We start from the raw sequence: 25,488 nt of genomic DNA on the forward strand, positions 1-25,488 counted from the left end.
CCCAACACTGGAACCGGTGCTCTTACTCGCTGAGCCATCTGGCCGCCCCAACATCTGGGTTTTTCAAAGCCGGGGGGCTCTGGACAACGGCTTCCCAGAATCCAGATCAAATCACAGAACACTTCTCAAAGTGAGCCCCAGAACAAAGCTACACATCAGGGCTCATATAGCCTTCTCCTGGCTCAGAGAATGTAATAACCGTATTGACTCACTGGTCAATCAAAAAGTATCTACTGAAAAACAAGCCTCCCACCCCAGGCTCCAGGTGCACTTTAGCCTAGGGGCAGGGAAGATCTTCAAGATTTACATTCCCATTACATTCAGTCAAAGGGCCGAACTTGAAGACCTAGAGGACCACATGTGGCCTTGAGGCTGCAGGTTCCCCACCCTTGTCCTAAGCAATAACCTGCTTGTTCTCACCTTCTCTTGAGGTATCCCAAGGTCCCTTACAGTAGAGACTAGAGTTATGTTGTAGACAGACTCCCTCTGTGATGATGTGTCTCCTGACCATTATTCACATGCTCTGTCCTAGCCAGCCGTGTTGCCATCTGTTACAGAGAGTCCCTGCTCCAGAGGCTCCATCCTTACCTTCCACATAGTCTTCCCCACATTCCTAGGAGAGTTCTTTTCTGATCTAACCAACGCAGGCTAGCTCTTTTGATAAAATCTATCCCTATTCTTGCTATAAAATTACTAGTACACAGGCTATTTCCACATAATCATCTCATTTCTTGTGTTTACTCAGGTACCACTTCTTTAAGAAAAAAGACCTATCTTCCTTGGGATGAGAGGAGTGTTCACAGGGAACAAAGCTACAGTGTATTCTTAAAAGACTACATCATTCCTTAAAATTCCTTTTTTTTTTCTACAAGAAGCCTTTCCTAATCCCTGCCACCAGTCTTAATGTTAGTGTCTTCTTTATGGGATTATCTCCAATTTATCTATCTCTATCTCTGTCTCTGTCTCTGTCTCTGTCTCTATCTCTGTCTCTGTCTCTATCTCTGTCTCTGTCTCTATCTCTATACCTATATCCACATCCACAAGTATATCTATATCTATCTATATCTATACCTATACTCATATCCATATCCATATCCATATCTATATTTGTATCCATTTCTATATACCTATATCTAATCTAGCTCATACATAATTGTTTACACGTTGTCTCCCTGATTAGAGTGTGAGCTTTTGGAGGATGTGGACTGATTTTCCCTTTCTTTCTATTTCCCACACTTAGCACAGAGTAGGTACATAGATGGAACTGACTCATCTTTATGGCCAAGGGACTGAACAGTGTGTCAGGGTTTAGCTTTAGTAACAGGTTGATTGATATCTTTTCTTACTCTCCAGTCCCTGAAATTTCTGAGTACACTGGCTTATGAACTGGCTCTTTCTTGTCTTTCAGTGCCTTGATTGCTATCCGTGGGAAGCGTCCATTTGTCATTTCCCGATCCACTTTTCCCAGTCAGGGCCGCTACTCTGGGCACTGGCTGGGGGACAACAGGAGTGAGTGGAAGGACATGTACTGGTCAATCCCAGGTGAGACTCAGTCGAGAGTCTATCCAGTCAACTCCAGAGCCCTTGAACTTCAGGCCTCTTCCAGCCCTGACATTCTATGTTCTACAAAGCATTCCCCAGAATGACTGAAAGTGCCATGTCCAATCCTCATTACAGCAGGAGGGAGAGGAGTTTCTAGTCTGTGAGCTGCTCTTGGAAATCACCTTTTCTTCTTTCTGTACAATACAAGCAACTGTTTCTTTGTGACTAATACATGCCAAGAGTTTCTCATTCATTTTTACTTGCTGCTCCTGAGAAAAAGGGAAGCTAGCTTTATATTCTGTTTTACTGAAGTGGAAAATGAGACCCAGAAAGAAGCAGTGATTTGCCCTGAGTCATACAGTAACCTGGTGTTTTCTGAGTCCCAGTTCAAGTCCTCATTTTTTTCCTCTAGCCACCCAAGTCTTATACAAATACCAATTATGTTTTCATTATTCTTGACTGTGAGTTATCTCATTCTCTCCATTGCCAGGTCTGCTAAACTTCAATCTCTTTGGGATTCCCCTGGTTGGTGCCGATATCTGTGGGTTTTCAGGGACTACAACTGAGGAACTGTGTATTCGATGGATGCAGCTTGGAGCCTTTTATCCTTTTGCCCGAAACCACAATACCAAAGATGTGAAGGTGACTCTGGGAAGAGTTCAGGCTTGACAAACAGCATTTCCAAGGGAATCCTTGAATGGCTTTCTAATACCTCACACCCTCTCAATCAATCCACAAGTTGAACCACTCACTACTAATTGATCAGCAAGTATTTATTTAGTGCCCTCCCTGTGCTAGATATTGAGTATATGAAGATAAAAACAAAAATAACCCCTACCCCCAAGGAACTTGTAGTCTATCCAAGGAAGACAATAGGTACATATTTAGATGTAGACAAGTTACAAACAAAATAGAGGCGCGGTGTTATTTTTGAGGGGAAACAGGTATATGTAAGATATAATTAAAATAGATACAAGGTGATTTGAAGGGAATCCCTGGAGCAATCAAGAAAGAAAGTGTAGAAGGATCCTCTTGAACAGAGTTTTGGAGGAAAGAAGGAATTCTAAGAAGAAGCAGTAAGGTGAGAGTGAGAGAGTGTAAGAGTATATTCCTGGTATGAGGGACAGCCTATGGAATAGAGACAGGAGATGGGGAAGGGTAAGAAAACCATTTTCACAGTTCTGTAGAGTGCGGGAAGGGGAGTAACATGATAAAGTTGGAAAAGTAGATTGGAGCCAGGTTGTGAAGGATTTCAAAAGATAAATAGTAGAGATTTGATACTAGAAGCAATAGGGAACCATGAGAATTTATTGAGTAAGGGAGTGGCTTGATGATATGTACACTTTAGAGAAAAAAATAACTTTGGTAGCTGTGAGGAGGGTGGACTAGAGAGGAGAGAGGCTTGATGCAAGGCCTCTAATTGGAAGGCTATTGGAATAGTTCAGCTTAAAGGTGAAGAGAGCCTGAACTATAGTGTGAGTAGAGAGAAGGGAAGTGAAAGGAGAGATATTGTAGAAGTAGAAATGACAAGATTTGGTGTGGTGTTTAAAAAGTTTGAGAGACATAGTTTTTGGGTAATTTAATCATTTTATCAATAATGCCAGCATGTTTATGAATAAAAGTATAGTCATTTGGCCATCTCTCTTAGACCAAAGACCTCTCATGGTGGTGGGCTCACAGTTTATATGTCCTTAGAAGAGCAGGTGTTGCCGAGGGTGGCAATCAACTCTGACTGGTTAACAATTAATGAGAGCATGAATATTACAATGAGAGACTGGACTATACTACAGAGAGTGTCTTGGGGTACATGACTTGGATCACCCACACCTTGGTCAAAGAGACTTATAAATTTCCATATCACGTATCTAACAAAAGGGAGGATCCAAATTTCCCAGACCTGTTTGAGGAAATACAATGAGCAGGAATGCACCCTACATTTGGAACTTCTTTTACTGTCTGATTAGATCTTTGCCATCCTGGCTGGGTAAGTCTTGGAGAGAGATTTCCCACACTGATTGATTTCTGGATGAGGAAGTAGAAAAGGGGAAAAACCTTGGTTCTGACTGAATAATTAGTTATTAATTCAAGAGAGAAAGAATCATTCCTCACATTGATAATTGGTTGGATATGGATGGGAGTGAGAACAAAGAATTGGGTCACCGAGGGGTGACTAGAGAGATGGTGGCACCTTTGGTGGAAACAAGAAAATTTGAAAGAAGGGATGGGTTTGGTGGGGAAAGATAATAAGTTCAAATTTGGATATGTTGAGTTTGAAGTGTCAGTGTGACATCTGGTTTGAAACATCTAGTAGATAGGTGTTGACACAAGCCTGGAATTCAGGAGAGAGAATAAGGCTAGAAATATAGAAAGGGAAGTCATTAGAATAAAGATGATACTTAAACCTATGTGAGCACCAAGAAAGAGCATAGAAGAAGAGGACCCAGGACAAGAGCCTTAGGGTAAACCCATAGTTAGGGGATTTATAAAACCAACAAAAGAAGCTGAGAAAGAGCACTTAGGTAGGAGGAGAACCAAGAGATAAAAAGCCAGAGAGGAAAGTGAATTCAGGAGAAGTGTGTGTTCAACAGGATCCAGTGGCAAATCCTGCAGGGAGGTCAGGAAAGATAAGCATTGAGAAAAGGCAAGCATATTTGGCAATTAAGAACTCATTGCTGAAGGTGGACATTCATTTGATTGATGAAGTCATAAGTAGATTGTCAAAGAGAAAAGGAGAGGAAATAAAGTCAATGAATATAGACCAAAACAAAAGAAAGGAAATAAACATTTATTAAGCACCTATTATATGCTGGGCACTATGTTCTGTGCTTTATAAATATAATCTCATGATCCTCACAACACTGGGAGGAGATAGGTGCCATCATTATCCCCACTTTACAGTTGAGGAAACCAAGGTAAACAGAGGTTAAGTAACTTGTTCAGAGTCACACAGCTAATACATATTTAAGGCTGGATTTGAACTCATATCTTCCTGACTCCGGGTCCAGCTCTCCATACACTGTACCACCTAGCTACCTCTAAACAAAACAAACAACAAAAAAGTCAATGAGACTGAACTGGAACTAGACCTCAGATTTTTTCCCCTGAATTTTGGAGCCCCTTGACCTTCTTAATTGAAGCCAGAGTGGCTCCTATATCTTCTGGTTTCTGTCCTTGTTCAAGAATCAGATGGGGATGAGTGTGGCACTCCTTGAGTGGCCACTGTGGGACCAGTCCTATAGGAGGGACCGAAGAGATGGAAGGCCCAGGAACACTAGACATAAACATATCAAGAAGGTCCAAGATGCAAGTAATACTTGAAGTACCAGGGCTAGTGTGATCAGTAGGCAGAGGAGGTACAATTTCAGGGATGCTAAGGAGGTTTCCACTCCCAAATAATGCCCATACTAGCTTGCAGGTGTCTGAAAACTCTGCTGTTACTGATTCATTCCTTTCCCTTGTGGCTTTGTTCTCTGTTTAAATGGAAACTCCTGGAAAAAGCGATGTATTTAGTCTTATTAGTCATTCCACAGTAAGTTTTTAGATCATTTCCTTAATTCCTTTCCACTTTATTGTGGGGTGAGGATGGGTGAGCAAAAGACATGATACCAGAAAGGTAAAGGGAGTAGTTTTGGGGGCACTAACTTTTGCTTTAAAATTGTGGCTAGCTTTGACCCTGTTGAATATATTGGTGCATAGGGGAAGTGACATACCAGAAGGTCCATAGTTGTATAGGACTGTCAGGGTGGACTTTCCGGAGAAGGTGAGTTTTAAGCTGGGTTTTGAACAGACAGCATGGAGTACTGAATAGAATATGCGAAAAGGAAGACCTGGTTTCAAATCCTCCCTCGATTACTGAACTTTGTTGGGCCTTAGTTTCCTTTTCTATAAGATGAGAATTTAGACTTAATGACCTGGAAGGTCCTTTCCAATTGGATCTTGCTCTCATGGTTTTATGGCATGCCCACTCCCATCCAGGTATACTGAGATTCAAGGGTAGGTCTCTGTTGGCTGTGGTCCATAGCTTCTGCCCCTTCTGATGCCTATGCATAGGTAGTGATACCACCTCACTCTACCATGTGACCTGATGGAGAGGAGTCAGGGTAGGAGAGTGGCAGCTATAAAGGAAGAAAAATTTTTGAACCATCTTAGTTCTTGTGAGTGAGGCCAGAGCTGCCCCTGTATCTGTTGGTATCTCTGCCTCTCTCAGCATTGTTCAGGGCATGTATGACCTTCCCTGAGTGTCTGTTGTGGGCCTAGTGACAAGTAGGAATGCCCACATCATTTGTGGGGTGTGGGTAGTGGATTGACTTGAGCAGAACCAAGTCACAGATCAATGAAAGAAAGAAGGAACGGTTGGGTTGAAACCCAAAAGTTAACTGTGTCCTTCTAAGTGGGGTCAGTCCTGCTAAACTAGCTTTCTGCCTCTCTGTTTGCTTCTATTTCCTCAGGCCCAGGATCCAGCTGTATTCAGCCCTCCGGCGCGAACAGCAATGAAGGAAGCACTTATGACTCGATATGCCCTGCTGCCCTACCTCTATACCCTCTTTCACCATGCCCACCGTGGGGGAGACACAGTGGCCAGGCCCCTCTTCTTTGAGTGAGGATAGGGCTAAGATGTGCAGAGACAGTGTGTTGGTGACTTATGGTCTCTGGGACTTTACAGGGACTTAAGTGGGTTAGAGTAGGGGTGTCTGGGAGGAATGCTATTATTTTTCACAGATAGTGGGAACCTGTACTTGACAGGAATTAGTTTGGGGGGAGGACAGCAGAGGAGCTGAGGTATAAAAATCATCCTTTCCAAGAGTATACATAGAATGTGTGTGTGTAACATATACATACAAGACATGTGCATATGTGCACACATGTGTATATATACGTGTGCATAGAAATATCTATATAAATATTATGTGTTCATATAAATAAATGATACGATATGTGGGGGCATGACTTTCCCTTTAGATTTCCACAAGACACAAACACCTATGCCCTGGATCGGCAGTTCTTATGGGGACGAAATCTCTTGGTGACCCCTGTACTGGAACAAGGTGTAGATACAGTGATTGGCTACTTTCCTAGAGGGGTATGGTATGACTATTACACGGTAAGTAGCAGGGTTAGATGGCCATGGCTGAAATGGAAAAACTTGGGTAGGGATGGGGATTTAAACCAATGGCTGGCTGGCTGACCAGATTGGTTGTGTAAATAGAACTTCTTCCACAGGCTAAAGGCCCAGGGTGGTCAGAGGTCTCTTCCTCAGACATCCATCAAGAAGGACAGTAGACTTATGAATAAGAGGATAAAGTGGAAGTTTAGTATCCTTCTCTCCTTAATAGTCTCACTTGCTCCCAGTGGTAGAGAAGGCCTCAAACCAACATGGTAGAGTACCATACAAATGTTTTGTAATTGTCACAAAATGACAGACGGGCTCACATACTGTGGTATTTCCAGCTACTTTATAGTCTATGTGAGTTTGTAGAGGCTGATTATTTCCTCCTAAGATTCTATGCCTTAAATTTGTTATTCATTCATTCGCCTTCAACTTGAATACCTACAACTAGGGAGTATCTTGGGCTGTAACAATGTGGGCGAGCTGCCTAGATATTTTGCAGGCAAGAAAAACTAAGAGAATAGAATTAAAGGAATGATACAGTCACTTGTACTTTTTTTTTTTTAATAAAGTATACCTCCTATTAAAATAAAAGTAAATACTTAACCTTTTCACTAATTATTAATATTTACATAATTTAAAAGGATATTTAATATGATAAGACATAAGCACATGTAAATAACTTGCTACAGTGTGGTACTTTGCTAAACTTCAATTGTTTTTCATTGGTATTTTTTTTTTTTTTGCTTTTTGGAGGGCAATTGGGGTTAAGTGACTTGCCCAAGGTCACATGGCTAGTTTTTGTGTTAAGTGTCTGAGGCAGATCCGAACTCAGGTCCTCCTGACTCCAGAGCCAGTGCTCTATTCACTACGCCACCTAGCCTACCCTTTCATTGGTATTCTTTATTTCACCTTTATTAATATTTGTAATAACTAACATTTATATGGAGCATTAAAGTTTGCAAAGTGCCTTGTATAGATTCTCTCACTTAATTTCCTAATGATACTGTGAGATAGATGCTATTATTGTTTCTATTTTATAGAGTTGGAAACTGAGGGTGAAAGACATTAAGTGACTTGCCCAGGGTTGTACAGCTAGATCTCTGAGGCGGGATTCAAACTCAAGTCCTCCTAAATCCATTCCCTACACTACCTAGCTCTCTTTTTAAGAAGGGGCCTTTGCTTCCTAATACATTGGATATTGAACAACTTCAACAGTGATGAATTAAGGGCCTTATCATGAAGAACCCTATGCCAGGCCCTGGGGCAAAGGGGGACAGAAAGATTAAATAAGACATAGTGTCTGCCCGCAATGTGGTAGGGAGATACGATGCATATGCAGATAACTGTTGCAAAATAAGACACACTGAAGCACATGAGAAAGATAGAAACCAAGTGCAATTGAGGGAAGGAGGATTCTCCTTCACAGGGAAAATCAGGGAGGAAATAGCATTTGATCAAAAACTTCAAAGATGGGTAGGCTTTCAACAGAGGAAGTCCCCTGGAAGGAGGGAGGAAAGACATTCCAAGCGTAGATGATGGCATAGCAAAATCCCCGAGATGGACTAACGCTGGCTATGAATGGGAGACAGCTAGTAGTATGCTTTAACTAGAGTGTAGCTCAAACGGAGGGGAGTCATGAAGTCAGACTGGAAAGATAGTGTTGCCAAGGTTCTGGTGAAGGGCCTTGAATGCCACGCTAAGGAATTTTTATTTTTACATGGTAGGCATAGGGAACCTCTGAACTGTATGGAGCACAGGAGTCATACGATTGTGTCTGTAACTAAAATGAGATGAATCTGGCAGCTGTCTGAAGAATGGGTTGGATGGAGGAGAATGCAGAACCAAGACAGAACGGTTTCTAAACAGTTACAAAGTGGTTTCCTTCGTATAACCACATATACAGATTCTGCTTTCCAAACATGTATTTGTGGTTACAAATGAGAGACAGACAGACCAACAGAGATAAGGGGAGAGAGGGAGAGAAGAGGAGAGAAAGAGAGAGAGAGGGAGAGAGAGAGGGAGAGAGGGAGAGAGGGAGAGAGAGAGAGAGAGAGAGGGAGAGAGAGAGAGAGAGAGAGAGAGAGAGAGAGAGAGAGAGAGAGAGAGAGAGAGAGAGAGAACAGACCTATGAGAGGTCCTTTTTGAAAAACTCCCAATTCTTATAATACTTCAAAGAGCTATTTCTGCCTGTATCCACGCAGGGCTCATCTTTGCAAAGCCAAGGAGAAAAAGTGAAGTTGGCAGCTCCTCTCAACCATGTAAATGTACACATCCGGGAAGGTGCTGTTCTTCCCACTCAGGTAGGATTCTGGTACCTTGGAGAAATCCTAAGATTCTCTTCCCTGTCTCCCTAACCCCACTCCTCCAGAGTTGCTGGGCACCTGTGGGATAGAAACCCTCTAAATCATCAATTCTAAAGTTGAAAGGAACCTGACAGGTCATTGTGTCCATTTTCTTGTTTTGAGCTGTTCTGGTGAGATGAAAATATCTAATCCATTTTAAAATCGTGTGAAAGAGATTACATGACTTCCACTGGTAATTTTAATATCGCTTGCAGTCAAGAAATTCTTCTTTATTTCTAGCTTGTTTCATTTGAGCTTTAAATACATTTCCTCTCCTATTCTATACTCAGTAGAGATGAAAATACCTGGCCCTTTCCTTTTATAAGAGCTCAACATTAATTTTCAGACTCATCAACCTTTCCCTTTAATACACAGATCCCGTAATCTCGTCTCGTAGGTATTAGCCCTTCTGTGGTCTTCCTTCCATATCAGAGGCAGAGAATTTTACACCTTATGAAAGAAACTTACAGGTTATCCAATCCAAAGACATCAAACACTTGGTCTACAACATTCCCAAGAGATGACCAAACCAGATTAAAATGTGATTGGAAAATAATTAACAAAATAAATAAAAACAAATAACATTACATCTTAAAACTAAGTTATGTGGTCTGTAGAGGTCCTTGTGGACAGCTGAGTGGCCTCTGTTTTTGTTTAAAGCAGACACCACTGATCTAGTTCACTCCCCTCATTTTATAGATGAGGATCATGAAGGTCAGAAAGGTTAAGTTACTCACCTAACCTCCTGCAGGCAGTAAGTGGCAGAGCGGTTATCCTTAGCCTCCTACATTCTCAGATTCTGTATGAATAGTCTTACCTTAATGCTCAGCTATGCCCTGAGAACTAGAGGACCCAGCATGTGTCCACTAGGTTGATTTTTTTCCCCCTTTGTCAATTTCAGAAACCAGACATCACCAGTTGGATGAGCAGTGGAAACCCTTTGCTTCTGGTGGCTGCTCTGTCCCAGGAGGGCATGGCCTGGGGGGACCTTTTCTGGGATGATGGGGAGAGCCTGGATACTTTTGAGAGCGGCAACTATTCCTATGTGGTGTTTAACGTCTCACAGGTAGTGTCAAATTAAATCACTTCTAAAGTACCTACTGTATGCCTGGTAGAAGACAGTCCTTGTGCTAAAAGTATTGATTATCTAGAACAAGAGACAAGTCTACTGTTATGTATAGTTTGGACAATAAGAATTTGGAGAAGGGAAAGGGAAAAGAAAGAGAAGGGAGGTTTTGTCAGGAAGGTGAGACTTAAATTAACCAATCAATTAATAACAAACATTTCTTAAATGCCTATGATGTGCCTGGTATTGTGAAAATACAAAAATACAAGGACAAAAATGAAACTTTTCCTCAAGGAACTTGCATTCTAATATTGGGAAACAATGTGTATGTGTGTGTTTGTGTACAAAATAAATATATATTAAATCTATGTTTAAAATACAAGCTAATTCAGGGAAGGCCTCATGAAGGCCTTCATGAGGTGGTATTTATGCTCAACTTCCTGAAAGAATTATAAGATGTGGATTGGAGGGGGAGTGATTAAGGTATATTGGAAAAAATATCCTGATTAAAAGCTCCAAGCAAAGGTCCTAGCTACAGAGGCTAATATCTTTGGACACTCAGGAATCATCATCCCTAGGGAAAGCTATGTCAATTGAGGGCAGGGAAGGGGGTAAAACAGAGGAGGTCATGCCCTCCTACATGAGAGAGAGAGAATGTGGGCCCTAGCCTCAGCTCTCTGGTACACTTGTTTCAATGTCCAGCCATCTCTCATTCACAGAATGTTTTCACATCCACGGTCCTTCACTACAATTTGGAAGCAATTTACATCACCGTGGATGGACTGACAGTCTATGGAGTTCAAAAACAACCTCTAGTGGTCACCATCAATGACCAAGAAATCCCTTTCTCCTACCTAGAGAACCAGGTAAGATCTATTTCTTGACTTGTCCCCAATTTCCTTCTTTTATAGTCCTGTCATTTCTCATCCCTAGCCCCCACGATCCTTCTAACCTTTGTACCCTTCCCTCCCTTTTTCCTGCTCTGATCCTGGGCACACATATTACCAATTGACCTGCAGGAGTCCTTTTGCTTCTTGATCACCTAACAAAGTGTTTCTGGGTTATAACAACTGTTACATGATCTGGAACTTCTTCTCCCCTGGCTTTTTTTTCACCTTCAAGAAAATTAGTTGTCCTTCTGTTTAGGGAACTGGACCATATTTCTGGTCTTAAAACTTAATGTTGCAGAGTATCGATTCACTCATTCAACATGCATTTATTATCTACTATGTGCAAGGTGCTGCCAATACAGATACAAACATTTTATTCTGTATACATCATATACATAAATGGTTGTTTTCATTAGATCATAAGCTCTTTGGGGTGAAGGACTGTTTTTGCCTTTCTTTGTCTCCCTGTCACTTAGCTCAGTTCTGGCACATATTAATCACTTAAATGTTTCTTGACTTGATACAAAAATGAAATAGTCTGCCCTCAGGAGTCAGATTGGAAGAAATAACATTTAGACATGTAACACAAAATATTTGCAAAGTAAATGTTTCTGATGTTTTCTTTGGGTGTCCCCCATCCCTAGGATGCTCTCCCTCCTCTGTTCTGGCCACTGATCTTCCTGGCTTCCTATCTTCTACAGGAAGCCGTTGTTAACTCCTCTTAATTCATCATTCCCTATTTATCCTTGGCAGGGTTTGCATTGTAAATATTTGCATGTTGCCTCCCTTTAGATTGTAAGTTCCTTGAGGGCAGGGACTGTCTTTTGCCTTTTTCTGTATCCCTAGCACTTAGCACAGTGCCTGATACATAGTGGTTTGAAAATGTTTATTTATTGATAGAAAGTAGCCAAGTGGCCACCTCCTAGCTCCATTGCTTGGTGACTTTTGATGCCTTGTACCCTCCACAGATTCCCCCTAGTTGTTGGGTAGCTGATATTACTCAAGACCGAGGAGGACCATAGCTTACTATTGCTGAATCCGGTGTTGTATCAGACATACCTGGCCATGGGGCCAGAGGGTGGCCAAAAAGGGAGACTTACTTGGAAATGTGACTCACTGAAATGAACTCTCCTATCCCACAGGTTCTCAGCATGAGTGGCCTTAATTTGAACCTCAGTCGGTCCTTCTCTGTCAAATGGATTTGAGATCCCAGAACTTGTGCCTACGACTAGGGAAGACTGCCAATCCTTGCTTACTATGTCCCAAAGTGCAAATGTATGCATGTATGTGCGTGTTTGTATGTGTGTGTAACAAAAGAGCCTAACGTGGAGATGCATGGCATCTTCCATGCATCATACCATGCAGCTGCTGGAAGGTCTCCCTGTCTGTAGCAGCTCAGGAATAATCCTCCCTTTCCAAACCAGACAGCAGACACTGCAACTGTCCTAACCACCATTAAAGGCTTTAAATTCCCCAAGACCCCTCCTTTCCTCATGGCCCAGAACTGTGATTATGTCAGATCACACACTTGGAATGGGATCCCTATAGGACCCCAGCCAGGGTTTTCCATTTCAAAACTTGTCTGCACTTTATCTACAGGCATAGGTCCCTTCCTGCAACCAGGTGGGGAGTGTATGCTCTTCGTTTGACCTCAGGAATGCTATTCTTTTCTGCTGCTGAGATTTGATGGAAAGATGATATTTCATGGCAGGAAAAATCTGATCCTAGTGATTCTTGACTAGGTTCCACAGACTATTCCCCAGCAGTGCCTGTATATATCCCCTACAGAAGATGTCCCTTCCTCCTGATAGCCCTTAGAGGCTGGTGGGTGGGCTCGTCATTGTTCTTGGGGGGGGGTAATCATTGTCAGACCGCGCAACCTTAGAAAGTTTGGGGAGCATAGAGAGAATTCTCATATGGTCTGAAACATACTGTAAATATACTTGTGTAATTCTTTTGATTGTTCACTGAAAAAAAATTAATAAATAAAGCCCATGAAGAGGTATTCATGGCTTAGGCACTTGAGGTCTCTTTTCTTTGGTTTCAGGTGTTCTACGTTGGTGATAGGGTTGCAGTTATAATAAACAACTCTTGGGGACTCTGTCTTTGATAAAATCCCATTCACCAGCTCTAAATTCTCAGATCCTAGGATATGTCTTCTAGAGCCTAGGATAGAGGCTTTTCTCTTCCTGTCCTTCCCATCAGTTTACCAACTTGAGGATGTCTTTGAAAAGAAAGCCAAGGTGACAGCATTCAGAGCTGGAAAGGACTTTAGAGATTATCTCGCTCAGGGTTGTTTGGGGTTTTTTAGATTTTTTTTTAATCACTATTTAAAAAAAAATTCTGAATTTTTCTCTGTCCTTGCTTTCCCTAAGCCCCCATTGTGAAGACAAGAAACGTGATATCAGTTATGTATGTGCAATCATGCAAAATGTATTTTCATATTAGCTATGTTGCAAAAAAAAAAAGCAAGACAGAATTTAAAAGTGAAAAAATTTATCCTTCAATCTGCATTACTAATCCATCAAATCTTTCTTTGAAAGTGGATAGCATTTTTCATCATGGGTCCTTTAGAATTGTCTTAGATCACTGTATTGCTAAGAATAGCTAAGTTATTCACAGCTAATCACTGCACATTATTGCTGTTACTGTGTACAATGTTCTGGTTCTGCTCAATCTTTATTTGGAGCATCAGTTCATATAATGCTTACCAGGTTTTTCTGAAACCATTCTGCTTGCCATTTTTTTTTTAATTTTTATTTTTTTGCCTTTTTGGAAGGCAATTGGGATTAAGTAACTTGCCCAAGGTTACACGGCTATTTTTTTTTGTGTGTGTGTGAGTGTTAAGTGTCTGAGGCTGGAACCGAACTCAGGTCCTCCTGACTCCGGGGCCGACTCTCTACTCACTGCGCCACCTAGCCGCCCCTGCTTGCCATTTTCTATAGAACAATAGTATTCCATCACAATCACATACCACACATTCCCTCAATTTCCAATTTTTTGCCAACACAAAAAGAGCTGTTATTTTTTATACATATAGATCCTTTTCCTTCCCCCCCCCCTTTTTTTTTTTAAGAAAACCTTTGGGATATAGACCTACCTAGTCGTTAGCCCAGGGCTTCTTTTTTTTTTGTTTTTTGGAGGGGGGAAGGCAGGGCAAGTTTAAGTGACTTGCCCAGGGTCACACAGCTAGTAAGTGTTAAGTGTCCAAGGCCGGATTTAAACTCAGGTCCTCCTGACTCCAGGAGGGGTGCTCTATTCACTGAGCCATCTAGTCACCCCACAGGGGTTCTTAATCTTGGGTCCACAGACAGATGCCATAGACATCCATGAATAGGTTTTGAGGGGGTCCATGAATTTGGATGGGGGAAAATATTACATCTTTATTTTCAATAACCTCTAACTGAAAATTGGCATACCTTTCTTTTTTATTTTTTTATTTTTTTAAAAAGCAATTGGGGTTAACTAACTTGCTTAAGTTTACATGGCCAGTGATTTTTGTGTGGGTGCTGAGTATCTGAGGCCAGAACCGATCCCAGGTCTCCCGACGCTGGGGCTGGCACTCTTACTCACTGCACCACCTGGCCGCCCCTAAGCAATTGGGGTTAAATAACTTGCTCAAGATTACGCGGCCAGTTATTTTATGTGGGTGTTAAGTATCTGAGCCTTGAACCAATCCCAGGTCTCCCGACTCTGGGGCCAGCACTCTTACTGAGCTACCTGGTCGCCCCAATTGGCATACCTTTCAATTCATTAAAAGCATTGATCTGAGAAGGGGTTCCTTCAGAGGCTTCCCCAGACTGCCAAAGGGGTCCACAGCACAAGAAGAGATTCAGCCTTTCTCTAGCCCCTCGAGGCCACATGTGGCCTTCTAGATCCTTGGGTGGGACCTTTTGACTAAATCCAAGTTTTACAAAACAAATCCTTTTATTTTTATTTTATTTTTGGGTTTTGGAAGGGCAATTGGGGTTAAGTGACTTGCCCAAGGTCACAGGCTAGTTTTTGTGTTAAGTGTCTGAGGCTGGATTTGAACTTGGGTCCTCCTGATTCTTGGGCCAGTGCTCTATTCACTGCACCACCTAGCTGCCCCCAACAAATTCTTTTATTAAGGGGATTTGTTCTATGAAGTTTTGATTCAGTCAAAGGGTTGAACTTGAGGACCTAGTGTGGACTTGAGGCTGCAGGTTCCCCACCCCTACTCTAGCCCAATCTCCTGCCTTTTATAGAGGGTGCAATTGAGACTCAGAGTAGTAAAGTCAATAGCTTAAAACCATGTAGTTAGTATAGGTTGTTGTTCAGTCATTTCAGTTATGTCTGACTTTTCGTGACTCCATTTGGCATTTTCTTGGTAAGGACGCTGAAGTGGCTTGCCATTTCCTTCTGCAGCTCATTTTACAGGTGAAGAAACTGAGGCAGTCAGAGGTTAAGTAAATTGCACAGGGTCACACAGCTAGTAAGTTTCTGAGGCTGGATTTAAACTCAGGTCTTCCAGATTCCAGGCCTGGAGCTCTAATACCACCTAGCTGCCAATACTCTGTCCCAGCTTCTCTGATTTCAGGTCTAGTGCTTTTCCCATCTTCACACAAAACGTAATCAAGTAACTGGTACCCTAAGCACTGTACCCTTTTCTTTGGAATTAGTCTAGGTAAGTACTTTGTATGTCCTTGTTTTGAAATGAAAATCCTCTCCACCCCTACCCCCCAACTCAGGGCAGTTTCCAAACAGAGTAATAATCATAGCAGACATTTATATGGCACTTTATAAAGTTTGCCAAAGTTTTTACACACATAATTTAATCCTCACAACAACTTTGGGAGGTAGGTGATAGATCCCCATTTTGCAGATGGGCAAGTGGAGGCTCAGAAAAGTTAAATGATTTGCCCAGGAACATATGACTGGCAAGCGTTGGAAGTCTTCGTGATTACCAATTCCCAGCTCTACCAGGCTGACTCTCCCCACTCGGCCACTTTACCGATTGCCATTTGCCTTGGCTAATGTGCAGCTGCCACATTCTAGGAAAAGCCCTTGCTCCTGGGCTGTTGCCCAGTTTCTCTTCTATGATGATTTTATTCCCTCTTGCCACTGCAGCACTCTGTGCTCATATCTGCTCATCTGTGAAATGCCGAGGGAACGCTGAAGAACAGTTCCCAGCAAGTATGAAATTGTGATTTGAGGTATTCAGGTTAGCCCCGGGTATAATTAAGTCACAAATGCTGGAAAAGAGGAGAAAGAACATCGAGTCCAACTTCTTTTCTTGATAAGCAAGAAAACTAAGACAGGGAGGCCATGAGTTGCCCAAGGTCACACAAAGAGGGAGGGGGTCAAGCTTGGCTGTTAAGTGGCAAGTAATTACAGGAATGCTGTTGTCACTCTCCAGTCCATTTCATAGTTCCTCCTTTTGAAACTCAATTCATTTTAATAATATGTATTAATTACCTGCTATGTGCAAAGAACAAGGTGTTATGGATATGAAGATGAAAAATTACAATGTTCTACCAGTGTTCAGTCAAACATTTAAGTGCCTACTATATGCTAGGCACTGTGCTAAATAATAAGTATACAAAGGTAAAAGACAGTCTCTGCTCTCAGAGTTCATGATATGGTAGAGGAGATATGTACATGATAATGTACAAACAAGCTATATCTATACATACATAAATCTATATCTATCTTCTTTTACCTTTCCACTCTTACGTCTTACTCCCCATCAGGTACTCTGAAATCTAGTGACACTGACCTCCTCACTGTTTCACAAATAACACACTCCATCTCTCAGCACTGGGCACTTTCTCTGGCTGGCTATCCCCCATGCGTGGAACACTCTCCCTCTTATACTGATTGACCTTCATGGCTTCCTTTTAAGTCCAGACTAAGAACTCTTCCACAGGAAGCCTTGCTCAACCCCTCGGAATTCCAGTGCTTTTCCTCTCTTAATTATTTCCTATTTATCCTGTATAGCTTGCTTTGTATGTATTTGTTTACATGTCTCCCCATATTAAACCATAAGCTCCTTGAGGACAGGACTGTCAGCACAGTGCCTGGAACACAGTAGGCACTTAATGTTTAATTGAGTGAATGAATATCTGACCACTCCTTCTGAGTCTTTTTTTTTTTTTAAAGCAATGGGGTTAAGTAACTTGCTCAAGGTTACACGGCCAGGTGTTTCCGGGTATGGTGCTAAGTGTCTGAGCCCAGATTTGATCCCCAGGTCATCCTGACACTGGAGCCTGGTGCTCTTACTCGCTGTGCTACCTGGCCACCCAACCACAAGTCTTCTTTACTATATCTTCATCTGGGTCATTTCTGCTAACCATAGGTGTCCCACAGGGCTCTGTCCTGGGCTCTCTTCTCTTCTCCCTCTATATGATTCCATTTGGTGATCTCATCAGGTCCCATGGTTTAATTACCATCTCTATGTTGATGATTCTTAAATCTACTTATCCAGCCCTAACCTCTCCTCTGACTTCCAGTCTCACATCTTAAACCACTCATAGGATAAATTGAACTAGATGTCCTGTAGATATCTCACACCAGACATACCCCAAACTGAATTCATTATTTTCCCCCCAAACATCCCTTCGTAACTTCTCTATTACTGTCAAAAACACTACCATTCTCTCAGTCACCCAAGCTCAAAACCTAGGTGTTATTCAGTCTCAATGTCCGCTCCCTCATATCCAAGGTATTCATAAGCTAAAAGAGGGGGCATAATTTACTAAATTACTAACATACTAAACTAAGGATATAATTATTGCACAGAAAAGATCAAAGCAGCATCAAAGGTTTGAAGAAGGAAAGATCATTTATAGGTACAGGGGGATCAGGGAAGGTCTCAAAGAAGAGGTGGCATTTGAAATTGACATTAAAAGGAAGGATTTCAGGGTTGGAGAGTAGCATAAGATGGGAGAATGGTTAGTGGTATCGTTTGTCTGGAACACAGATTGCATTAAGAGTCGTATTGACAGAGAATTAAATTGGCATAAGATTGTGGAAGATCTTGAATGATAGGCTAAGTCATTTACATTTCATTCTAGACGCAAAAGGGAGCCAGTGCAGGTAGCTGAGCAGTGGAGTGATAGAATCAGACCCTGAAGAATGAATTAGAGGCAAGAGCTGCTGTGAAGCTATACCAGTTGGGAGACATTACAACAGTTCAGAAGATCAATAATGAGAGTTTTGAATTAGGATGGTGGACTGGAATCCATCTCTTCTTATTCCAAAAACCAACGGTATTTCCACCAAACCTGGATATTTCTGGCACTGTTCGCCTGCTTCTTTGTGGGGGGATTCCTGACCTGTGACTTAAATGGTTTAGGGAACTCCCAGTAACGAAACTCCTTCTAACAATGCAGATCGGCAACTGTTCTGCACCTTAGAAAACTGCAATTGCTTGAGGGCATTGAGAAGTTTCATCAACATCACAGGGCAGGATCTGTACCCAGATCTTCCTGATTCCTAACTGAGGAGAGGCGATGCCCTCAAATCCCCAAGCCATATCCCTTTGCGGGCATCACAGGAGAGCCACGTTCTTGCCACAGTCGGGCAAGAGAAAATTCACTGATGCTCCGCTTCACCCCTGATGTCTTATCCCTCCCACTGCTGGACATGTCCTGGGAAGGATGGACAGAAACATATTGTTGGAGTTCTTGAAGGCACAGGGACAGAGGAAGGCAGCCAAGGCGCCTTATACGGGGGGTGGGAGGCACTACATCATCCCCGGGGCTTGAAGCACGCTTGGCTCGGCATTGACACCTCCCGCGAAAGGGGCTGAGCGGACCAGAGCCCGCCTGCAGTTCCGCCTCCTGGCCGCGCGACTCCGAGGAGGCGCTGTAGGCACTGCAGGCACTGATTAGGCTCCGCCCAGCCTCCCGGTGCCCACCTCCGCCCCAATCCCATGTTCCTCCGAGCTATTTTGGTTCCGGGACGGCGCGGAACTCGAGGTGGGGGGAGAAATCGAGGAGAGAAGAGAGAGAGAGGGAGAGAGAGAAAGAAAGAGAGAGAGAGAGACGGAGAGAGCGAGAGGAGGCAGATGAGTTTCCGGATCCGGCGCGGCGGAGGCGGTGGTGGCGGTGGCGGCGGCAAAACTGAGGGTCCGTGTTGTGGGCTGTAGGTGGGTGAGCTGGGTGCATTCGCCGGGACGCCCGCCGCTTGGGCTCCGACCTCCGGCTCCTTTCGCCGGCCCGAGACGTCACCATCCCCAGGCCCCGCCCGGCTACCTCTTCCTGAGACGCCGTGCACCCCCACCTTCCCATAATCCTCCTCGGGGGAACCTCCCCTCGACTCCCCTGACCCCCCCCCCCCCCCCCCCCCCCCCTCCCCCCCTCCCGCCCCCCCGCCCCACCGTAGGGGCTTCGGGGACCCCCCCCCTCCCCACAGCGTGGCGGCCTGCTCGGGGCCGCGTCCTCGCTCTGGCCCGCCTGACTCCCGCCCCTCTTCCCCCCCAAACCTGCTCTCTCTGCAGGCGACCCCGCGGCCCCCGGGAACGCCAAAGTGGGCAAGATGAACCGAGCAAAGCCGACCACGGTCCGCAGGCCCAGCACCGTGGCCAAGCCTTCCGGTGAGCATCTGCCGCCGGAGCCGCCCGCCCCGACGCCCGGTGGCCTCAGTTTCCCCATCTGTGAAATGGGAGTGTTGGCGTGGAGAGGGCCCCGGGATGACCAGCCTCTCCAAGTGCTCTGTGCCTCAGTTTCCTCATTTGTACAATAAGGGCTTTGGAGCCGAGGGACCTGGGGGGAGGGGGGGTCCCTTCGGCTCTAAACCTGAAAGTCTGAGCTGATAAAACTGAGATCCGGAGCCAGGACCTGGGCTCGAGTCCGGTCCTGTCATTTTGCCGCTCGGGTCCCGGTTTTAGGGCTTGGGTTTGGATTCTTCAGGGCATCCTGTGAACCCAGAACTTCCTGCCTCGTCCCTACACGGAGACGCGTTTTTATTCAGGATTTCCCAGAGTCTCAGTGCGGGTTTAAACTTTTAAAGACTGAAACTGCACGAGAACGTGTTCAGCGCTCCTCTCCGTAGGGGGCACAGAGCTCGGGCTCGGACGCGGACGCATCCACCTTTCTTCCCCTCCGCTTCCTGGCCCGTAACATGGGGGTGATAATGCCCCGGGACTTAGTAGCATAGACTCATGTAAGAGGTTTCCTAAAGCAGAAGTGAGGTGACATAAAGCGTTTTGCAAACTTAAAAGCGCTGTACAGTTTTTGTTACTACACACACCGAAGAAAGAGTGATGGTGTTTGCTGAGGTGCATTTCATGTTTTTTAATTCTGATTACCATGGTGCTCATAGTAAACTAGGATTCATGAGCCTCCAAAAGAAACCACCCAAACCCGCAGTTGCCCCGATGTCTTTTAAGCTGTCCCATGAAGCATTGCTCTCAAATTGCAGTTTAAGGGGGAATGGCATAACTTTTACCAGAAATATAGGTTAATTTATAAGAGGTATGATATAGTGGAGGGAACACTGGGCTGTGGGTTAGGAGACATGAATTCTACTTCCAGCTCACTACCTGTATGACATAATGGATAGATTACTTCATCTCTTGGCCTTAGTATGAGATTATATTCAGGGGTGGGGAACCTGCAGGTTCAGGCCACTTATGGCCTTCTAGGTCCTTGGGTTCCACCTTTTGACTGAGTCCAAGTTGTACAGAACAAATCCTATTATTAAGGGTTTTTTTCTGTGAAGTTTGGATTTAGTCAAAGGACTGCACTTGAACTAGAGGCCTACAATGGGGCCTTGAGGCTGCAGGTTCTGGGCCCCTGTATTAGATGGTCTTTATGGGACCATTCAGCCCTGGGATTCAATGGTTTCTCTCTTTTTTTCTCTCTGCCATAGGGCACCCTCCACCGGGGGATTTCATTGCATTGGGCTCAAAAGGCCAAGCCAGTGAGTCAAAAGCAACTGTAGCATTGCTGAAGCCAGCTCCCTCAGGTTTACCTTCTGAACGGAAGCGTGATGCTGCATCTGCTTTATCTGGAGCCTCAGCCCTGACTGGCCTCACAAAACGTCCCAAGCTTTCGTCTACTCCTCCACTCAGTGCCCTGGGGCGCCTGGCGGAGGCAGCTGTGGCAGAAAAGCGAGCCATTTCCCCTTCTATAAAGGAACCGTCTGTGGTGCCAATTGAAGGTAAAGTAATTTTCCCTAGACTATCCCAGGAAACATGTCTTACAGATAATCAGTTCAGTAAATCCTTAACTGAGTATGTGCTGTGTATTTAACAAGTCACTATGGGACTTGAGAAATAGCTTGCTGTTTTGGAAAGAGCATTGGACTTGGAGTCAGAAGAGACCTGATTATGAAATGGGGAGGACAATACATTTTCACAGGGTTATTGTGAAACTCAGATCAGTGAATGTATACAAGGTACTTTGTAAACCCATATAAATGTCAGTTAAGTCAACAAGAACTCAGATAGTATGTGCAAAGCACTGTACTAGGGATGCTGAGACAAAGACAAGCAATAGTCCTGGCCCTTAGGTCCTGTCGTTATACTAGGGGCTATATCAGGTAAACAGGTAAGTAAATAAGAGGTATTTTGAGGAAGATGGACAGAGCACCAACAACTGGGGACATCAGGGGAGACTTTGATTAAATAGGAGGTGACATGTGAGTTGAACTTGGAAAGGAAGCTAAGGATTCTTAGAACTGGCTGTGAGTAAGGGGTGTATTCCAGGTTGGGGGAAGGGGGGCAATAGGCATAAATGCAGGGGATGGCAAGCTGAATTCTGAAAGTGAATAGTGTAAAATAATTCTGGAAAGGTAAGCTGGAACCAGATTGTGAAGGCCTTGGGAAAGTTGCTTAACCTTCTTAAGCCTCAATTTTCTCCTCTGTAAAGTGAGGGGATTGAAGGCTGTGGAGAAGAAGTCAGTAGAGAGGGGGAGGTCAAATATGAGAGAGAGCAGTGGGCCAGACAGTAGTCCTGGGGAATAGGAGCTGGGATCAGGAGCACAGGTGAGAGGGTTGGCCTTGGCACAGAGGGAGGCCACCTCATCCTCTGAGCCTGGAGGGAAGGAGAAATGAGTGAGTGAGGACTCAGGACCCTGAGAGCCTTGCTTCCTGCTTAACTGAGAAAATGCTAGCCTCCCAGGAAGAGCTCCCCAATCTCACCTATTCACATTTTGAAACGAGATAAGAGGCCATAGAAGGAGTTGGGATTTTGAAGAAATTGTTTGGAATAGCTATTACCAGGAATTTCATAGGGTGTTAAAGGGGAAGAAAAGGATTATATGCATCAGTGAGGGTACACTGTAAGGTTATGAAGTATGGTGGCCCTGCTCATCAGTGGTTTGCTGTTTTATCTTCTTGGTTGCTTTTAAGTGAAAAGAGCATTGGGTTCTGAGTCAGTAGACCTGACTCCTAAGCCTGGGACTCTCTAACTTTCTGTGTGACTTGGGACAACTCATTTATCCCCATTGACCCTCAATCTCATAACACATTTATTCATCTTACAGGGTTTTTATAGGAGGAGCGAGTGATATTATGTACGTATGAAAAGGCTTTGTAAACTTTACAGATATGTGACATTAATTCAGTTTAACAAATGTTTATCAAGCACTTGCTGTGAACAAGTCACTGGGATACAGAGACAGAGATCAAACAGTCCCTGTTCTCCAGGAGCTCCCCTTTTACTCTGTGGAGACTACACATACAAATAAGATAAATGTTCATACTTGTGTAGTAAAGAAGTCCTGTATAGTCAATTGAGAGGGGAGAGAGTGCTAACAACTTCAGGGGATCAGAGGAGGCTCTGGAAGAGGGGGCACATCTGTCTCTTCAAGATTAGGATTCTGAGAGGAGAGGTTCAGGGCTTGTCTGTAGTCCTGTTTGGCTATGACAGAGAATCGATGCATGGGAATACTATGAAAGAAATGGAAGCTGGTTCATGAAGGACTTTAAATGCTCTGCCGATCAAATAATATAGGACAGCAAATGAGGTGATTGATGGGAAAGTTGAGAACACTATGTAGGCATGACATATTGTTATTGGTTAGCCACCTGTTCATGTCTTCTCTGCTTTAAACAGCTCTGAGAAAGACCTGCCCTGTTTATGTTGCAGAGTAGTGAGGACCTAAATGAGACAATGTACAAATGTGTGGAAGTGCTTTTGAAAGGATAAAATGCTCAACAATTCCATGTTCTTGCTTGGAAAGCCATGTGGATCTTCACCGAGGTGCTATGGAGAGTGAATTTGGAGTTAGGTTCACTCAGGAGATAACAGTAGCCAGAGAAATAGTCAGCTCTGTGACTGTTTTTGGCTTCTCACTTGCACTTAGCACTTGGTTGCTTTTTACAGTTCTGCCCACAGTCTTGCTGGATGAGATTGAAGCATCAGAGTCAGAGGGAAATGATGACAGAATTGAGGGGGTGCTGTGTGGAGCCGTGAAGCAGCTTAAAATGACCCGAGCCAAACCAGACGCCACACTGTACTTGAGCCTGATGTACCTGGCAAAAATCAAGCCCAATATATTTGCCACCGAGGGAGTTATTGAGGTAAGAGACGTGTGGCAAACTGTGGAGTGTAGCTTCATGAGAACTATAGTCCTCACTTTTGTTTCCTTAAGATCCCTCTCTTATATATATATGTATCATCTTTGATGGAAGTCACATTAATTCGTTACAGTATATTTTAATGGCTATATAAAAGGGCAAGATATATGATAATTTCCCACCTTCACTCTTATACTATTACTCCCCTCTGTTATGATGTGATGAGGTTTGTTCTCTGGGTAATCTCTTCCAGGCATTATGCAGCCTTCTTCGCCGGGATGCCTCCATTAACTTCAAAGCCAAAGGAAACAGCCTGGTTTCTGTGTTAGCTTGTAACCTACTTATGGCTGCTTATGAAGAGGATGAGAACTGGCCTGAGATCTTTGTCAAGGTAAGTCCTTCGAGAAACTTGAAGTCTTTGTTTATGGTGATGAAGGAAGATGAACATGTTGGGCACTCTGGGAGGAATGACAGGCTGAATGACCGTGTCTCCAAGACCTGCCTTTCTACTTGTCACTAAGTTAGACTGTCATTGTTTCTTTGATCTCGCTAATTTGTTGAGTATTTACAAAGCTGGGAACCTTGGGAGACGAGTGAGGTTCATGACACTCCATCCTTACAGAGCTTTCATTCTATTTGCCTGCTCTTGGTGCTTCGACCATCATTTCTGTACAAATGGCAGAGATTTAGATATCTGCAGCTGGCCCTGAGCTCTCTTCTGAGCCTGAGGCTTATATTTCCAGTTGCCTGTAGAACATCTCTGTCTCGGTCGTAGGTCACAGACTTGGAGTCATGAGGCCTTGAGGAGCCAGTCTTGTTTTATAGTCAAGAGTTGAGGCTCAGAGAGATTGTGACCTGCCACGCTGTCACACAGCTAGTGTCAGAGGCAGGATTTGAACCCAGATCTCCTTAATTCCAGGACTGCCATCTGAACCATCGTAACATGCTGCTGATGTAGCATCTCAGACTCACTGGGTCCAAAGCCAGATCTTCCATCTTTCCTCCAGAACTGAAGTCTTCCTCTTGATTTCCCTGTCTTTGTCAGAGGACCCAGCATTCACCCACTTTCACACACTTGACTCTTTGTCTCTGACTTTGCTTCTGATGCTTACTAGTTGTGTGACCCTGGGCAGAGTCACTTAATCTCTGATCACCTCAGTTTCCTCAGCCGTAAAACAGGGATAATAGCAGTTATCTCCCAGGGTTGTTAGGAGGATCCGATGAGATAATATTTGTATGATACGTAGCGTAGTGTCTTGCCACCTGGTAGGTGCCTATATAAATGTTCATTCCCTCCCTCCTTCCCCTTCTTACCTTCTCTAATCTTTCAAATTCAATCACTTACCAAGTTCTGTTTGATCTACCCCCCACATATCATTTGCATTCCTTTCTTTACATATATATATATTTTTTTTTCTACTGCCATATACCTGGACCTCATTATTATCTGCTTCATCTGTGACAAAAGCTTCCTAACTGGTTTTTCTACCTCCTAGTCCTTCACAGTACTTCCATATTAAATTTTCCTTATGCTTTCTGCTAAACAATCCTTCAGTGATTTCCTGTTGCCAGTTGAATAAAGTCTGATTTACTTACTCTGTCATTCAATGCCCTTCACATCCTCATTATATAGTCAGAGAGTTGGAAAGGAACTTAGAGACTGTTTTGTCCAGCCAGGATATGAAAATGAATGAATCCCCCTTTTAACCTATCTGCTGACAGGTGGTCATCTGACCTCCACTTGAAGATATGCAGTAAAAGGGACTCCTGCTTTTTTCTAAGATAACCTATTTTTAGAAAGCTCTAAAAACTAGCCTCTCTTATCCTTTCAGCCTTTTTTCCCACTGGCTCCTTACACATCCACTGTACTCTGGATATACTGAATGTCTAGTTCCTCCTTATACATATTTAATATTTTTTCACTTTCTTGTATTTACTGATACTATTCCCTATGTCTTAGAATGCTGTCTCTTCTCTGCTTTTTGATATCCATCTTAAATGCCACTTCCTTCATTTTAGGAAACCAGATTCTGTTCCTCCCTAGTTAGTAG

At 43.6% G+C, this 25,488-nt stretch overlaps 2 protein-coding genes across 2 annotated transcripts in view; both read left to right on the forward strand.

Annotated features, from left to right (window-relative positions):
* LOC138158996 (lysosomal alpha-glucosidase-like) overlaps positions 1-12,970 on the forward strand; it is a 71,458-nt gene extending 58,488 nt beyond the window's left edge. The window contains exons 14-21 of the mRNA XM_069085351.1: positions 1,409-1,542; positions 2,033-2,184; positions 5,991-6,139; positions 6,502-6,643; positions 8,854-8,952; positions 9,896-10,060; positions 10,780-10,926; positions 12,093-12,970. Of these exons, the coding sequence (XP_068941452.1) occupies positions 1,409-1,542; positions 2,033-2,184; positions 5,991-6,139; positions 6,502-6,643; positions 8,854-8,952; positions 9,896-10,060; positions 10,780-10,926; positions 12,093-12,155 (1,051 nt within the window). The 3' untranslated portion in view covers positions 12,156-12,970. The remainder of the gene's footprint in view (positions 1-1,408; positions 1,543-2,032; positions 2,185-5,990; positions 6,140-6,501; positions 6,644-8,853; positions 8,953-9,895; positions 10,061-10,779; positions 10,927-12,092) is intronic.
* A 4,794-nt stretch (positions 12,971-17,764) lies between these two features.
* The window catches only part of INTS1 (integrator complex subunit 1), a 49,484-nt gene continuing 41,760 nt past the window's right edge, over positions 17,765-25,488 (forward strand). The window contains 5 exon segments of the mRNA XM_069084824.1: positions 17,765-19,040; positions 19,412-19,507; positions 20,785-21,075; positions 23,244-23,440; positions 23,691-23,828. Of these exon segments, the coding sequence (XP_068940925.1) occupies positions 18,845-19,040; positions 19,412-19,507; positions 20,785-21,075; positions 23,244-23,440; positions 23,691-23,828 (918 nt within the window). The 5' untranslated portion in view covers positions 17,765-18,844.

Source organism: Petaurus breviceps, unplaced genomic scaffold (genome assembly GCF_028583685.1).
Source record: "Petaurus breviceps papuanus isolate PSGF00001 unplaced genomic scaffold, PetGlider_PUasm1.0 175, whole genome shotgun sequence".
NCBI classification, from domain to species: domain Eukaryota; kingdom Metazoa; phylum Chordata; class Mammalia; order Diprotodontia; family Petauridae; genus Petaurus; species Petaurus breviceps.